The sequence below is a fragment of the Ptychodera flava genome, chromosome 6, assembly GCF_041260155.1.
Source record: "Ptychodera flava strain L36383 chromosome 6, AS_Pfla_20210202, whole genome shotgun sequence".
NCBI classification, from domain to species: domain Eukaryota; kingdom Metazoa; phylum Hemichordata; class Enteropneusta; family Ptychoderidae; genus Ptychodera; species Ptychodera flava.
In genome coordinates, this window is record NC_091933.1 from 6,681,075 (window position 1) to 6,698,554 (window position 17,480).

General features: G+C 38.5%; 2 protein-coding genes across 5 annotated transcripts in view; both read right to left on the reverse strand.

Annotated features, from left to right (window-relative positions):
- LOC139134730 (malignant fibrous histiocytoma-amplified sequence 1 homolog) overlaps positions 1 to 2,234 on the reverse strand; it is a 247,979-nt gene extending 245,745 nt beyond the window's left edge. For 2 of the 4 annotated variants that reach the window (XM_070701717.1, XM_070701718.1), the window contains exons 1-2: positions 2,192 to 2,219; positions 27 to 123 (exon numbers count right to left, since the gene is read on the reverse strand). The gene's annotated coding sequence lies outside the window, so the exon portion shown is untranslated. Of the gene's footprint in view, positions 1 to 26; positions 124 to 2,191 lie in introns of those variants that run through there. The other 2 variants (XM_070701716.1, XM_070701719.1) reach the window with 2 other exon arrangements.
- A 7,589-nt stretch (positions 2,235 to 9,823) lies between these two features.
- Positions 9,824 to 17,001, reverse strand: LOC139134732 (galactosylceramide sulfotransferase-like). The gene is made up of 5 exons (XM_070701721.1): positions 16,776 to 17,001; positions 14,668 to 14,780; positions 12,012 to 13,171; positions 11,060 to 11,288; positions 9,824 to 10,145 (listed from the first exon to the last, which is right to left on the reverse strand). Exons 1-4 carry the CDS (start codon positions 16,851 to 16,853, stop codon positions 11,077 to 11,079), a joined length of 1,563 nt encoding a protein of 520 aa, XP_070557822.1. The 5' UTR covers positions 16,854 to 17,001; the 3' UTR covers positions 9,824 to 10,145; positions 11,060 to 11,076.
- Positions 17,002 to 17,480: the final 479 nt, after the last annotated feature.

The window sequence follows — 17,480 nt, forward strand, 5'->3', positions numbered from 1 at the left end:
TATAACAATAACGTGATTGTACATACCTGGTTTTATTTCTTTGTCAATTTTCTTTTTCAACTGATCCCATCGTTCCCGTTGTCTTCTTTCCCAGTCCTCCATAATGATACAACGATGATATGCCTAAAAGAACAAAGTGATATCCACTGACTCGTCTCACAAATAAAAATCGCGGCTCTACGGTCAATAGTTACATAGGCGACGACTCGTTCCCGCTATGATCCGGTTTACATGCCAAATGCATTTGTTGATGATCATATCTCTATCCGCAAATCAAATCACCTTACCATCGCCTTGCCATTTGTTTGTATATATCGAAAGTAATTGTTTGTTTGAGGATAGTTTCCGATGAAACCAGCAATGATAATCTTCTAATGTAGTTGAATTCATCAGCGATTGTACCTTTTCATGGTAATATTTTAATGTGGCCGGTAGCGCAAATTAGCATATTCTTGTGTAAATTTTGAAGCATTTCGCCCAGTAATGACGTATTGTGCCACGTGGAAAGAAGTCTGGTACGAACCGATTTCATAACACTAACGATGCTTAAAGTGTTCGGGCACCTGAAGGCGCATGATTGTAACAATCATAACTGACGTATAGTTCAGAAACTGGCGAAATTTTGAAAAAAATCTGACATTCAAATCAAGGAAAAGGTGTAAATTAAATAGGCATTCTGTTTTGTGTCAGTTGGCGACGATGTCATAAAAATTGTTCTAAGTACACGACGGTTTCACAAAAAATAGATTGAAATATCGCCATTAGAATGTGAATTATTACATCTTGTGAACTATATGCCTCATTTACACTAATTTTGCTCTGCAAACAAAATGTGAACGAATGTAAAAGGCTCTCCGGCTGTCCCATACTTAAGAAATGCTAGCTAACAGGTATCATCTGATGCGAATAATACAACAGGTCTTTTTCGTATCTGAACCAATCAGAGCGCTGGGTTTGCAAGCGCAAACTTGTATAGTATAATGCAGAGTATGCTGTTGGCATGCTTGGAAATTGAAAACGGTCGGTCATATTGAATAAGTGTTACCTGGTTCACAAACCCTATTGGTGAACAGCACAGAATGTTTGTGTGTTCAGATCAAATTTACAAGTATATTAGAGTTCCTTTGGTTCATACCAACGCCGTCAAAATATCGCTTTAAAATGAATCGTTATCAGCAAGTATTCAGAGCCAAATATATAGACATGCATGTTTTGAACCATTGGATGTTTCACAGGCGAACTCGGCCTTCTGTCTTTTTCTTTGCACGTTATAATCGAACCACGTACCAGGTGCAAACACTTTAAATGACAGGTTACCACCATGGTATCCAGGAAATACATGGAATACTACATTACCAGGCAGCCAACTACAGAACAAGGCTAACATAATCACAGTGCCGTGAGAACTGATGAACATTACATGGTAATGAGACCTAAGGCAATGGGTCCAGCCAATCAGTAAGCAGTAAGCGGACCTTGCAGGACCGCAAACACCAATAACTGTGGCTGATACATGTGTCTCGGACATAAATCGTATGTCATTTTGAAACAGGACTAGTGGTGCACAAGAAAGCACAGAGTGTGTAACATATCATTGTTTAACGCAGCTGGCTGTATTGCATGTCTTTCATATCAGCGATAGCAAACTGTTTATAAGAATTTGAAACACTAGCCGTGTTCCGTTTCATGCTCTGTGTTTTACATTCGGTAATTGAACTGATTGCGGACAAAGGTCACGATAAAACTCGTTGTCTTGCACTTTATACCGTGTACACAAACATGGCTGACATTGGCAACAGTGCTCAGAAACATCTGTAAAGCAGGTAAAGTATTAAGAAGATCCTACAAGTACAGTGTAACTGAACAAAACGCCCATACATAGCCTTGGACTTATTGGAACTCGCTAACAGAAGCTCGGTAAAAACGTCAGATCTTCACAGAGCCGCGAGTTGTTTACTATTGCTGCATGACGGAAGTTAAAGCTTCCTGCTATGACGTAGTCGGTGTTTTCCTATCGTCAGTATCGTACGTGGTATTGCATACTATACGTTCATAATCGATGTTTGCTGAGCAAGATTCAAAACTTTCTCTAGGAAACACACCCTGAACAGGCATCTAAAGATAGAAGAAAAGCAGCTGCTGTAAATGGCAAATGCTGCGAGTTATTTCAGCAACGGTAAAGCTCACCTACCTCAGGTATGCACCGGCATGTATTCACTCGTGTCCCGGATGTTGAAGTATATAGGCTGAACTTTGACACTCAGAACAGAAGCACCTACGTACTTTATTCTTACAGCGACTCGTCCATATATCGCGTGTGTGTAATGCATGATTCGAGTTACATGATGATAAACAGTGAACTAGCCGGTCGTGTAATATGAAATAGCTGAAATAGGCAAGATTGCGGGTAGTTTGCATGATAAGGCAGCTACAAGATACCTACAATTTTAAATGTTCAAAATCGCATTTTTAAACTTCCGTGCCTATTATTTGCAAATATTTGAATTCGCATTTCCAACTTTCGATCTACAAACTTTGAATCTCGAAGTTGTATTTTCATTACCATTCTTACACCCTTTTTAGCATACCGTTCGCTTTCGACAGCTACGAACGCTCTTTGGATACTAACCCGTGATCGCATGCCGAACACGAGACCAAGGCTAATATATAGGGTTCATTCAAACACAGCACAGTCAAATTCTTGATGTGACTGATCAGTTGGTAGGGGGTCAGTACTACTTAGTGCCCCTCCTTCCCTCTGATGACCTACGTTTCTTGGCGCATCAGGATCAGGACAATTAGAGGTCATCTGATTATTCCTTAAATATGTCTTGCTCGTCTTCTTCAGGAAATGTTAATCTGGCCCGTAGTGTTTGAATAAAATAGCAGGAAACCGACAGGTCGAACAATAGTACAAAAAGGGATGATATAGTTTTAGAGATGACACATGCTTATGCTGTCATGTCTGAATTGAGCTTATGGTTTTCAACTTCATAAGTCGCATGCAATACTACGAGTGTTTCAAAGCTTTGCACACTGCTGGTCTTCATGCCCTGAGACTACATGAACTCAACAGCTTTCAGAATGTTATGGTTTGGTCCAGGTCCTTGTAAACTCACTAATAAATCTAGAAGGGCCTCGTGTCATGATAAGGTTAGTGTTCGTGGAATTCGCAGTAGAGGATGTCGTTTACTACATCCATAGATCTCTTATCATGTAGAAAGGAGGAGTATGGTCTACAGATAAGCTTGAAAATCTTAACGTTGGCATATACTCAAGTGTGAAGTATCTCCCTCAAAGTGTTCAGTCAGGATTAGTTTACCGTACAGCGAAAATGAGCCGACAACGTCGCGACATGGATAGCACTAGAACAGTGAAAGAATGCTTAACTGAATTCTGAAACAAAACATTGTTACAGTCGTCGATTTATTTGTTCACTTCAATTTTAGGGTGGACGGTAATTTTGAACAAATTTCAATCTCATTTTTAAGCTATTAATTAGTTATCGTTAGACTATATAAGCCTTGTGTTGGCGTTTTATTTCTGATTTACTTTACCATTGCAGAAAGTCAATAGTATCGAGTTTTGAATGTGAAAATTTCACATTACGGACACATATTGTTTGATGTTTCATGTTCTTTATTTATTGACCTGAAAATCTTGGTCATCTTTTCACTGACATCTTTGTTTGCGCTTTCATATTCGCATTTCGTAATGTCTTTCGCCTGAGGAGAATATTTCCCACAGCTAATAACAGTTTTCTGCATGGATGGTTTTCTTTCTACCGTTACACACGTAACAATAAACGGGTCCACATACTCTTCCACAAACACTGATTGTGCCTACAGTGCATTTCATGCGAAATTTACAACCCACTCTCATGCTGATTCTTCAATGAAAACGACAAGCTACGGTGTCACAGCGCATTTAAAAGTCAAGGACTCATCAATTGACCATGATATTGTTAGTCAATATGGCAAGAAAGTTAATCAGCTTATTTCTCAGACTTGATCGTCTATTTTATCAGCAAAAGTCGAAATGTTTTGTGATCCCCGCTACAAAATACAATGCCACGTATTTTGCTGTACTTCACTTTACATCACATCACATCAGAGCATAAATAAACGACACAAGATCCTAAAACATTGGCACTCTGTTGTTCTGAAACAATAGTCTCAATATGGTACAGTGATTCTGTATAAGGAAATACAAGGTTGTTTAATTCTAAATTTAGCTTGAAAATAAACTACATGATAATTCAAATCCCGATGTTGCAGATAAGTGTGTAAGAAAATGCAGTACGGACTAAAATACCCGACGGTGGCACTCACAGGAAAGACAGGGTATATACCCATTGCTTGTTCCGAAAAAAATTCAAAACACCTCTTACCTGGCGGCGTTCAACTGTACGTGTATTATGATATCAATCAAGAACTATAGCATGACCGTGTTTAAACTTCAGTTTTGTGACTAACAAAAGCAACATAAAATATGTACAATGAACTTACCGGTGACTGTACCAGACTTACTGATTTACTGCCATTAATTAATTAGTCGGTGACTTCTGTGAGACTTGTCTCACAAAGAGGGCTGCGGAACTTACATCAAATGCACTTATTGCAATTGACTAACATTATCCTGAAAGTGTACATGAAATGAACATAAGCCATTACTGTAATTCTATCCCAAACCAAATAATAATGTAAATTTTTCTGGGATGGTATGTCCGATTAAGGAAAAAATTGTAGACAAAGCTGTTGTCTAACATGAAGGCATGTCCAAGTTTACGTTGTGATACGTAGCGGAAGTGGTAGATGTAGAGATAGACAATATATCCTGGGGGATGGTGGTCAAAAGTTGGGGGCGGAATCTACAGACGAAAAATGAAACGGAAAAAAAAGTTCTGTATCCATGCTGACATTTGCGGCCAATAAAAAAAATTGTGAATTTCGACAAAATAGAATGCATACTACGCAAAATCCGGAAAATAATTTTATGTCAAATATTGAACCACAAAACTTACACATCAGCTGTTTGACCACTACAAAACAATGACATCTACTGAAGGCTATCGGCAAAAGGATTTAGTGGGAAGATTTCTTATTGACAAACAAACAGATAAATATGACGCAGTGTTTTAAGGTCATCAACTTAAAATATTAGTGGCATCAAGTCGACGGAGGAATCCTATCAATATAACGGGTGTGCGTTTTTGTAATCTTGAAGAAAATTACTAATGTTTGAACTTAAAGAGTAGAATAACAACATTTAAAAATACTGTTCTCTCGAAAACACCCACTGACATTACCAAGCTCTCTCGAAAGGTTGTCTGTGATAGGTCCATTTCTGTGCGTTTGGTTGCTTCACTAATCTATGGTCTTGATTAGTAGCAGCCTGGTTTAGAGCTGATAGTAGAGAGCCTTGTTCTCTTGTTGTATATTATGGAATTCAAGAAAATCAGCAGCGACTAATAAGAAACAATCAAGGTGTCATGTGGGAGGTGTGAGATATTCAACTTTCAGGTAGGCAGGCGGAGAATAACTCAGATAAATAATTGCTTAATGACAATGGTGGGCAAGGATGTTTTTGTCCCTCTCTGCTAAAATCATGATCTTTCATCGACGCAGCTTAACACAAAGACAACTTTCTTCATATCGCCTGTTTTTGATTTCATCTCCTTTTCGATACGTTTTTTTATTCTGGGTTAAAGGTCTTTGGCCCACATCACATAAATGAGAATTTAGGATAAGAAATTTTACGTTTTGTTAATAAGTTTTTTAACCACCGTGTTCTTTAAATGGATTAATATACTTTACTGAATATTTGAAGCACTGTCTTTTATTTGACCTGTGGCTTTCGGCCGGTTTTTAAAAGAAAATGTCTAGTTCGAGGTCGTAGCACTATACAACATATTCCCCCAGCTGGAAGTCTCTAGGACTCCTAAGACATAATTTGCAACAAAATCACCTTAGCGAAGTTCTGTGGTAAAAGGATAACATTAATAGTAAAGGAAATGTACTCTTCTGTGAAAAATTTAAGATGAAAAGGTATCTGGAATGATGAAGGAAATGACAAGCTTGAACAATTTGGAATAATAAAAGTCAGGGGAGATAAGATTACAAAGAGACACATACAATGGGGAATTAAGACCGAATATGAAACATTACTCAATTCTATTCGAGATTCCTGGAAACAAATATTCAGATCAAACGTACAAAGTGAAGAAAGCTATGATATTCTAATCTTAGAGAAATGCGATCTAACAAAGACGTCAAAACCAAGTCATGTTATCGGAAAATGGTTGATAAGAAAGGCATGAAGTCAAAGGTCAAATTGGCAACTTGCTTTCACCAACAATTATAAAGCTTCTTTATTCTGTCATTTTCATTCAACAAGGATTGTCAAATAGTTCGGTGAATGATATACACTGGAAGATATTTCACTGAGAGCTAATCACAAGAAGCATGGCCAAAACATTTCATTAAAGTGATGGGAAATACCATATTTGTGGCCAAGAAGGAGAAGGAGAAGGAGAAATTTGGCAGAAATCTTCTCTATTTTGTCAGAAAACGCAATATCAAAAGTTTGGCAATCGCATGAACTGAAATAAACAACAATGCAACATCAGATATTATCTACTCTATCAGATCCTATGTGAAATACACAATTTGGAATATAAGAAATTCAGTTTCTGTTGATGGGATTAAAGTTACCCTCCAATTCTAACTCTTTGGATGAATACATTTTATTCATTTATAAGATTATGAATACAGTTTTATGAGTTTTCAAGCCTTGTTAGACGTGAAGGTACAAGATACATTTTAAAAACATTCCGACAGTGACATTATTTTACTGATAATTTTCTTTCTCGTCTTTCAGGCTATATGGCTACTTTTTTCAGACCAATACTTTGTACTTTTATTTGCATACTTAACATATTCATAATTTCATAGATTTGACTTGATTTGCCATTAATGATTGAATAAATTTATATTTTCAAAACATGCAAGGCGACCACTGAAAACATTCTTAAGATGATACTACTTCATTTATATTTCTTTTCTCATCCATGAAATTAAATGTCGAATTTTCCAGACCAATCCGCTTTGCTTTTATAGATTACTAAACATATGTACAGTTATGTAGATTTGATATAGATTGTCTGTGTTATCAATGTTGGAAAAAATTTATCTTAAAAAACTTTTACTTGAAAACTTTGGTTCAAAGCTGCCGCGATTCGTAAATACGAAAGATGGGAGAACCGAACCACTTCATCGAGGCGATTAAGTTAACTATAAAGATAAGGTTGTGTTCACTGATTTATTTGATCCAAGTATGTTGGTATCATTTACACCGAGAGATGGAAGTCATCATTTTCATCCGCGGAGTTCGAGGCTCCATTCTTTATCGATACTGAAATCGTCTTCAGGTCAGGTCAAATACTTGGTCAGGTTCCCTTGGGGTACTTCGATTGAAAATTGTACGGGTACGAGCCGCCTGAATTGGTCACTTTTAACGAAAAACTGAGCACTGATCGTCTTTTCACGCATTGTGTCAGGTAAATTAAGCTTACTTTTATACACATCGGCTGGAATCTTGTCAAATTCTTATGAGCTATATTACGGCCAGTAGCAAATTCAACGCCTATAGTTCTAATTCTAGACGTTGTTAAGGAAATAACTCACAGGAAAATAACGCAAAATTCTCGACTACAAGATCTGACCCCAGTCAACCTTGCGACGCCAAAATGTGTTTTCAATAACTTAGTTGGTATTAGGCTGCATTGGAACGCCCTTAAGCCTTTGATAATGACATATTACAATTGAAGGCACTGCTGAATGATGAATAATGTACATTCTGTTAAAAGCTCCGAAGGGGTCACCTAGCATAACCCAGTCTGCGATGGCCTCTGAATCACTGCTCATGTGTCGTCTGCCTAAGACCAGATTCTCAAAAGAAATTCTGAACAGATTGTAAAAATCTGTTAAATTAAACATTACTAAATACAAGTTCATGATCTGCTGTAAACGTTAAACACATTCTAATTACCGTTACAAAAATTATGTACACTGTAAATGTTATGTTAAAGTGTGTAAAAGAAAGCCCAATAAAGTATTCAATCAATTAAAGTTCAGCTCAAAGAAATTTATTTTGCGCAAACGCAGGATTTGAGATCTTCAACACAAGTGTTTACAAAAGAAGGTTTCTGTTGATAATAAATACAAAGGAACATATACCGAAACCTCGGTTGCCAAAATCTTGCACAAAGATGTGTAGTGTGTATTTGCAATTGTGACCGGGCAGCGCACTGCGTTTCAAACGCCATGGACGATCTCCAGCCTCTACCGTCTATGCTAGGATATCATGTAGACGCTTAATTTTATCATTTGTGATGACTTAAGGATTTCTTAAATGGTTGATTTGTACTTTCACGTACTTGTTCAAGTTGTTGAGGTCAGTCTAGTACAATCAAGCATTTATGGAGTGAGAAACGAAGTAAAAGACTTGCTCCCAAGATCTGTCGACATTTCGACTCCCTGCTTGACCCGATGAAATCTTGTCCCCATGAAGATTATTTTAACCCGGCCCAGGGCCGACCCAAATTTTGCAATGTGAATGTAGCAATAGACTTCAGCTCGGTGCTAGCAGTGTCAAACGATATTGGTCGGTTTTTACAGAAAGGATTTATGCAAGAATGCGAAAACGCGGCTACTTCTCATTCTGAAACCTGCAACGTCATCTACAAAGAATAGCAATCTTAGGGATGGGATAGCTAGGTCTGAGAGCACTCGCGCAAATATTTTCCTGTTGGTTTTTCCATATTAACACCTTTTCGGTCAACCCTTATGTAAATAATACTTTGAAAAATGAACATGACTAATTTGTTTTGAATTCTTCTAGCATATTTTGTGTTTTTCTTGTGTCTGACCATCACCTCGCGATATGTCGTACAATTTTGGTCAGTTATAATAAATATTCGAATAGCTTGCAAATTAATACAATGTTGCATGGTTGAAGTCACTTCTTTCGTGCTATCTTTTTCTTTTGTTCCCAGGGTTTGTAGCGCCTATGACCATACTCTGTTCAAAACCAATTCACCGTCCGGCGCGGCCTCTCCTGGCGCGGGCTGGCCGGGCCGGGCCAGGCCAGGCCCAACTTGAAGATTTACAACACTTCACTTGAACAACGCCACCAACGTCCAAACTTCAAGAGTTGTGGTAATTTGTGTCAACCACTACGAGCACACTGCACCGAAATTTGTTCAATATACTTCCCTTGACATGTGCGAGGAACTCAACGAGTAAACATTGATCATGCCTGGCCACATGAAACTTAATAATCTGGTTTCAATTTTACTGTTATTTTTTTACAATAAAATGGAAGAAAAATGACTTAATGTGTTGTTGTTGTGGTTCAAACCAGAATGATTTCGTTGAATATTTGGCTTCCATTGCAGAAGATGTACGTACAGTTCATTGTCGAGTACAGAGCCGAATGTTACTCTCCGTCCTTGAAGTGTGTGTAGTTGGACCCTTTACAAACGAATTGTTAGCGGACGGGGGAACGTGCGGGCTGGTATTGTTCTTTATTTTGTGTGAGCGGGTGGTGAAATTTAATTCCAAAGGTATGATTGCGGAATGCTCCACAGCCGGACTAGAGTCGGTTGTTCTTAGGGGTTTGTCAGTAGCGAGGGTAAACGCATGTCACGTTACAAAACATAGAGGCTAAAATCTGAATAGCAAACATGAAAACAAAGTAATAACATAACGTAAAGAAAAAAAATGAGAGAAACAGGTAAATAAGAAATGAATATAACCATGGATGATACGGCATTTCCCGCGGGAAAGGCGGGTAATAAGTGATTTATTAATTTATCTAAACACTTCCTCTCATTCTTACTTTTAATTATTTATATTTTATCTTTCATTGTTCGCAAAAAAGATCCGTATTTCAGTGTATTGGTCAATAAGATGATGAGTGAACGTGATACGATACAAGCAGTAAAATAGGGCAATATTGCAATATTACTCTGTCAATGAGACAGACATCGCACACAGGTACATGTCTTATTAGCAAGGAGGTCTCTTCACCCGAACTCTGTCAACGATGTAGTCCTCTCGCGACAACCGTGATTCACTGACAACCTGTGAGAGATAAACAAACAGATAACCGTGGGAATGATTCATGGATTTCCAATGTCTGATCTAATCACAAACAATATCTCATCTAATCACAATGGACTCTAGGTAAGTTTTGACAGTAGGCCTAGTAGCATACGAAAGTATCGCCAATGATAGAAAATATCGAAGTCCACCAATTGATATCCCGAAAAGTGAAACATAAGGATAAAAAATGTGTCTGAGTGTTTTTTGTACATTAATAACTACTCCATGTGATAAAACTTGAAAGATAATGAAATTTACAGACCACGTGATGCAACCCTTGATGATATTTTTGCTATGCTTTGTGAGGCAAACGTTGAGAATATAGGAAATACAAACAACACCGCTATTCCACTTTCATGACTTTTGATAAAATTTCTATCCCAATTCAATTTACACCCAGGCGTCAGGCCTATCTATGCAAACGGAACTTCAAGTTCATGAGTGCGAAAAATATTACAAACATTTTGATGTGTTTTGGAGCAATTAGATTGCAGAAGAGAAATAAATAGAATAATAAACATGAGGAATAAAATAAAAGAGACTAGGTTACTTCTACATCTTGTTCAATTTCTGGTCTAATTTGACCTTAGGGCCAACTCGATTTAAACTGACTGTATGCTTCATAAAAATTTTAATGTAATTATATGACAATGTTATATATGAAACAATTATGTGCATTCACTATGAGAACGTACATTTTCACACAAACACGCATACGAAATGCGTATGTTATAAAAGGTTTGAAAGTAAAAATACTTTTGCCCGATTGTACATTTTATTCCTCTTCAAATTGCTAATTCTTCCTTTCTGGTTCCGAAAGCCTGCCCCACAAGTAGAAGCCTACCCTACAAGTTGAAGCCGTTGAGGGCGCAAACGCGCAAGGGCTTACTTACCTGTGCGTGTGCTGAATCTATTTCGAAGGTAGCGATAAAACGACCGGCTCTTCCGTTGTGATACTCTTCGCTGAGATGGTTGTGTTTTCAGTCTTAAGGTAAACATCCAGAGTCAAACTGTCTGATCTGAAAAGACTCCATCGATCATCCCTATGGTAATTGATTTCAACACACAATGGTCCCGTGTAAGTTTCAAGCGATGTCCGTGCGGCGATCGAGCCTTTGAATCCTACAGAAAATTAGCAAATATGTCGATGATCATATTCATATCGACGATACCCCAACAGTTGGGGGACTACAAAAAATCAAAACTACATTCGTTTTCTTCAAAATGGCATGGCGTATGTGGAATGGTAAAACTTCTGAGTCTCCGACTTATTACATGTATTCATACATATCACATGGAAATACTCTTGACTCATCTTTATCACAATTGAATTGTGTGCCTCCAAAGCAACGAGCGGATTGATATAAGTATTGATATTTCCATTTTGCGCATCTTTTTAAACGTTCCTCCAGTGATGCGGACTTTGCCAATTTATAATAGGGTATTATTATTGGCCCAGTGACTTTCAAAATTACGCGAATGTCTTGTGATTATACCGACCAAATTATTCCACAAAGACATAAATGATATTCCATAAATAAAAATATATCAGTGCTCTTTTAAGTTTGTTCTCCACAAAATAAGTACCATTGCCGTTTACCTTGAAATAGAGCATGGCGACGCTAGTTTGAATACATATTCCTGGTTTCCTACACTAAAGTTTTCAAGAAATTGACAGCTTATGATATTTCCATGCGTTTCCGTTGATTATGACATGCTTGTGAATGCAATGGACAGACAACTTACTAGCCATGCTTGCTGTGATGTGATATCTCAAGACTTGAAGATTTCGAATATAATAATGACCGTGCGTCAAAAAAGAAGAAACGTATGGTTTTCACTTACGTTCACGAGTCGGAGTCACCTCATAACCTACGTCGTCAAGAGTTTGTATAGTCGTGTCCACTTCAAATGCAAACCACGAGTACAGTCTCTGGCAGTATGTCACGGAGTTTTCAACCATTATGTTGGCTTTCATCATCACCGCCAGCGATTTCTCTCTAATGTACTGGTATTGTTCGCAGTTTTGTGTGACCGTATCTCGGATTTCACGGAATAATTTGAGTTCTTTGTGGAAATCACTTCCGTATTCTTTGATTTTTCTCCATAATGTCCTGTTGAATCTGTCGTATAATTTCATATCGGAGTAATTCCATTTGTAGATTCTGTCACGTGTCTCTGACGTCATGGCGGTTCGTAGGCCCCTGACTCTCCTCGACACATACAAGATGTCTTCCATGTCCCAGCACATGAGGCGTTTCAATAGAATCAGAGACTCGTCGTAATATTCCGTGACAAAGACAAAGTCAATTTCCTTTTCTAATTGGTCAATGTATTCCTCCACTAGTGTTTCGTTGTCATGGTAGCGATGGTCAAGACCAAGCTGCCAGAGTTGGCTATTTCTGGACAAGCCCCAGTGCAGCGATCCGGGTCTCATCAATGCTCGAAAGATGCCTGGGTTTTTCATGAACACTTCCAGAGAATTCCACTCTTCTGGGACTTGGTATTGCACCCTGCGCGTAAAAAGTGTAACATACCGTTCCAAAGCGAAAAAATTAAAAGCGGATTCAAAATTTCTGGACGGATCGCGCACGATGGAAACAATTTTTGTGCCGATCGTTGTCGGTCTCGTCCTGATGCCATCGTCCTTAAATTCTAACAAAGTCATGTTGAAAGGCAGTAACCAGCGATGGTTCGAAACTCCATACGCCACTCCACTTGCCCCTTCATCGGCGGTGGCTTCGGCGTTGTCGCTCGCTTGCACGTGGTAAAGCTTCATGTAACCGCCATAACTTTCAGATTTGTGTATGATAACTTCTCGCCGGAAAGGGAATTGGTATTTTCTGCTGTACCTGTACAGCAGGTTAACCAGTGTGGTGCTTCCCGTTTTCCTATTGAACAGGTATGCGATATCGTTTTGGCGAAAACAGGAATTGTCAGAGGACAGTGTTTGTGATCCATCTTGACTGTGGTGGGTTCTCTGACTTATAGCTGTCCAACTGTCACTGTAAGAGTAAAATATAAACACAATTACAAATGCTCGGTTTAGAAACACTTAAAGGAGACGCTTCTTAATATCTACGCCCACTTTGACTTCCCTTTACAGTAGTAACTTCTACTGCTTTCAGATTTCTGCAAAAGCGCCCGCACACGACTGAATCTTTCACGTTAGCGAATCTTGATGAATTTTCCAAACATGTTGAAAAATTTAATATTTTGGTGAAATGAAGAAACAGCTTGTCAGTGATGACCTGTGACCTGAATTCAAAGTTTCTTAACTCCCAATTACGTGTACATTGGTGGAGGGGTCCGTCCATACACACTTTTGGTAACACGATTGGAACTAATTTGGGATAATTGGATCTTCATATTTTCCAAATTTCTCAAAAGTGTTAGGTGCGCTTTAGCTGAATATTGCAATATTACAAATTACTCATAAAGAGAAGTGTGTAACTTAAAAAGAAAAGCAGATAAGCTTACATTTGCAGATTAAACTGACATTACTTCATATCCCAAATTAGTTCCAATCGTGTTTGGTGTAACCAGTAAGTTAATCTACAATAATCATCGTGACCCAGTAAGAGGTCCGTTGAATGTATAGATAGTGAGAACTCAACCGCACCATGTACCCATGTGCTGTGAGGATCTCGCAGAATTGAATGTATGGTGACATGGCTGAACATTGCACTCTATTACACGCCAGAGGCGTCCAGTCCGTCTCTGGATTTAGTTCACAGGCCCCACTGCTGGCACCCATCTAAAGGTCTTGCTTGTATCTATCTGCCTATCAGAGCGATGCCTATGATTTCGTATCTTGTATCCGACTCCTATAATACAGGCGAGTAAGTCATTTATTGTCGAGGCATAATATATCAATCCTCTAATAATTATGAGTAGGTAGTAAAATCAGTTTGATATTTCATTCAGGTTGAGCTTCCCTACACATATATACTCTTGCACAACATCTGACTTACCATGTATTTCTGAGCAGAAAGAAACTCAACCCTGATTAAATGCCAATTTGATTTTATCAATGATATTAATATTTCACAATTATGAGGAGATCGATATATTATACTTAGGCTATAGATGTCTTATTCGCCTGTGACCATATCTCCATATCCCGCTCATATCTTCTCACGTGAAAGACATTTCCTTCCAAATGCACTATGGCGTTTGCTAAAGTTGTTATATGTTAAATTATGGCGTAGTGCAACCATAGACCCTAGAGTCAGCCAGGGTCTATGGTTCAGCTCACTGCATTTTGAAATTTCTCAATGTTCTGAAACCTCGGTTGAATCATCGGCCAAAGTCCTTTCCGTCTTCTACTGAATTGTTTGCCCACCCATCTGAAATATCACATGAAACGTTCTTGGTGCAAAAACTTAGTTATGGCCTCTGAAGAGAACAACAAGGTGACACATGTATCACATGAATTTGAAAGACGCAAAGACACTTGTAAAAATGACTAAGAAATCTTGTGAAAATCAAGTATACTTACTGAAGTTTCAAATGACCATTGAGTCCGGTATGCTGTGTTCGCGTTGCTGACGATGCGAAGTAAAAAATGATGATGTACGCGATTGATGACAGGAGTCCTAGAAATACTAGCGTCTGTACAGGAGAAAGAAAAAGTACAGAGTAAGTGAAAATAATATTCTTGCTTTTGGTTTGGAATAACATCAGAGTTGACAAGGTACAACTATACTTGACGAAGGTATACTTTCATTTCTGTTCCATTTCTGTTTCAAGTTGATTAAGTTGAACTTAAGAGTTAACGGTATCTGAATCATAATGGTTTTAACGTGTTAGACGTTAAGTTTTTTATGCTTAACATTGTCACGCTTAGTCATTTATTTTCCTCATTGGCCCCATCAACTAGAGGTAACCCCACTGCTTCAAATAAATAGATCCACGGTCTGTCCGGCAACATTAAAACGTTTGTATTAGATGATATTATGACGTTTATGTCTATCTGGCACATCTCTCTGTACGGTAAAAGTTTTGCACGGCAGTCACAAAGTTTTACACGTATGTCGTAACATAAAGGAAAAGAAGCTGGAGCTGACGATTCTGTAAAGGTACCTATCAGCCCAGTCTTAGCCGAGCGAGTTAGCCCTACCAAGTGAGTGAAATTCCCCCATTATATTCCCCCGCTCAAAACCCACTCCCGCGTGACACGTACCTCAGACGGAACAATGTTGGCTAGAGGGGAGTGCCCTCAACTTGAAATGATGGTTCACCGCATTTAGGTCCGCCCTTATCCTTTCCTGGCGGATATATACATTTAAATTTTTTAATTCTTTTTATTAGCTCTGTTCCAAATTCACTTAAAGTTTAAATGACTTTTTGAAAATACTCGCAATAAAACTGTAACGTTGAGATCAGACATAGTCACGTTCGATCAAATGGTTGCACATTATTAAAGCCCCATTAGCTGTAACTCTTGAAATTTATTAACCTCAAAATATCTTCCTATATTCTTTCCTGGTTTTCTCTAAATTCTACTCTCTGAAGAGATATGGGCTTTTACTGCATTAGGAAACCATTCCTTTGTGAAACGTTTTGACAAAAATTTGATTCCCGCCATTTTCAAACAAATTGTAATATTACAAAGGAAACAGAACATACAAGTCACAGTTGAAAACATTCACCCCTATGCATTACATCGGACTACTCTGTGCAGTTTATGTGAAGATTTCAGTGCAGATAGGCACAGCATCCACGGTTTCTGCTTTTTCCACATGGTGCTGCGAGTTAATGCTTGGGCAAACATAATCGCAGTGTAGTCTGTTTTGTTCAAAATTGCATATACAGTCCCAGCGGATAGTTAATAATAAGTGTATACACACAACTAAATTAGTTCATTTTCACAAACTTATTTGAGCTTAAAAGTAAAATCATGAAAATAATGTTAAAAGATACAGCTAGTGGAGCTTTTAAATTAATACAAGACTCTTTGAAACATAGAAGACATATTCACAATCACTCGATGCACGCCGTCGATGCACAGTTGGAACAACAATTTACACATCCATTGATTTACAAAAGATTCGCCTCTGGGATAAAATTCTGACTTTCAACGTTTATATAGTTCTTCGCCACTCGAGCTTGTGTGGACTCACGTGTTTTCTGAATGAGCGAATACTCAGATAATGGCGCCAGGTTTGAATTTCAAACCCCTGGTAGATTTGATTTGCTTTCCGGTTTCGACGAGCATTATCCTCCTTTGTCGTGGATTGTGGAAAGGAATACCCGACTCGGGCAAAACATGAGAAAAGCGTTAATACTCTTATTTTCGAGCGTCGTCCTTACCACTTCAATAGTAGCGTAAACTACAATACAAGACAAAATAATCTGAAATATTCCAATCATCCGAAAACTGGTGTGCAGCTTTCGTAATACGCCGTGTGCTTCAAGAATGCCCTGCATACGGCTAGCGGCTGACAGTGTAGGGTCGCAGTGGGCATCGGTGATATATGTGCTGTCACTGGACTGAGATAGACTAACATAAAAGACGGTCACCGTGATTTCCCATGGAGCTGAATAATCACAGGTCACACAACGTTTACTCTGACCCCACCAGTGTTCACATCATTTGTCACCTACCTTTTTCTTCCCGGGTAGATTTGATAATGACTCGATGCTCAAGGCATAAACTTGACGCTCTGCGGAAGAGCATTTCATAGCGTACCTATCTTCGTGATGCAATGGATGTCCACCATAAGATATGAATACTGGACCACATATGCCTGATCACACATCACTCAATCTACCAGATTGCATATTGGCTGCATTGAAAGGTTTTCTCACAGCAGAACACTCGATGACAACAGAAGAGGAGTGCTTGTATTAGGGACATTGCATAACCTTACATAACATTGTGCTTTCATTCACAGGAAGATCGTCGTGGAAAGCACTAAGCAACGGCTGGAATGGTCTCTTGTCGCTGTTCCGGCATAACATAGACCCTCGAGAACAGGTCTGTGCACTTGTTGGCTGCAATCCTTTTCTCGACGTTCACCATAGAGACGAAGTTTTTTCTTCAGATCTTCGTTTGTATTTGTTCACCCGGCAGTCTATTTATTTTACTCTTGTGACCGAAATATCTGAAATATGACAAGACGCCCACTGAAAATCCATCGAATGTGAGATTTATTTATGTCGTAAAGGAGAAACAATCAAAGTAGGTTCAAGTCTGTTGAAAAAACATAAACCGTGACAGACAGAGAATATGACTACCGTCTACGTGAAATCCATTCAAAGTACTCTCTGCCTTTTGTGTGTGCCACTTTTGTTTTGTATAAAGCTGTT

Excerpts from the sequence above, each read along its gene's own strand:
- LOC139134732 (XM_070701721.1), bottom strand. The coding sequence starts at position 16,853 with ATGAAATGCTCTTCCGCAGAGCGTCAAGTTTATGCCTTGAGCATCGAG. Across the intron at positions 13,172-14,667 it reads AATGGTCATTTGAAACTTCA|TGACAGTTGGACAGCTATAA; the intron begins GTAAGTATACTT and ends TTACTCTTACAG. Across the intron at positions 11,289-12,011 it reads GGTGACTCCGACTCGTGAAC|GATTCAAAGGCTCGATCGCC; the intron begins GTAAGTGAAAAC and ends AATTTTCTGTAG.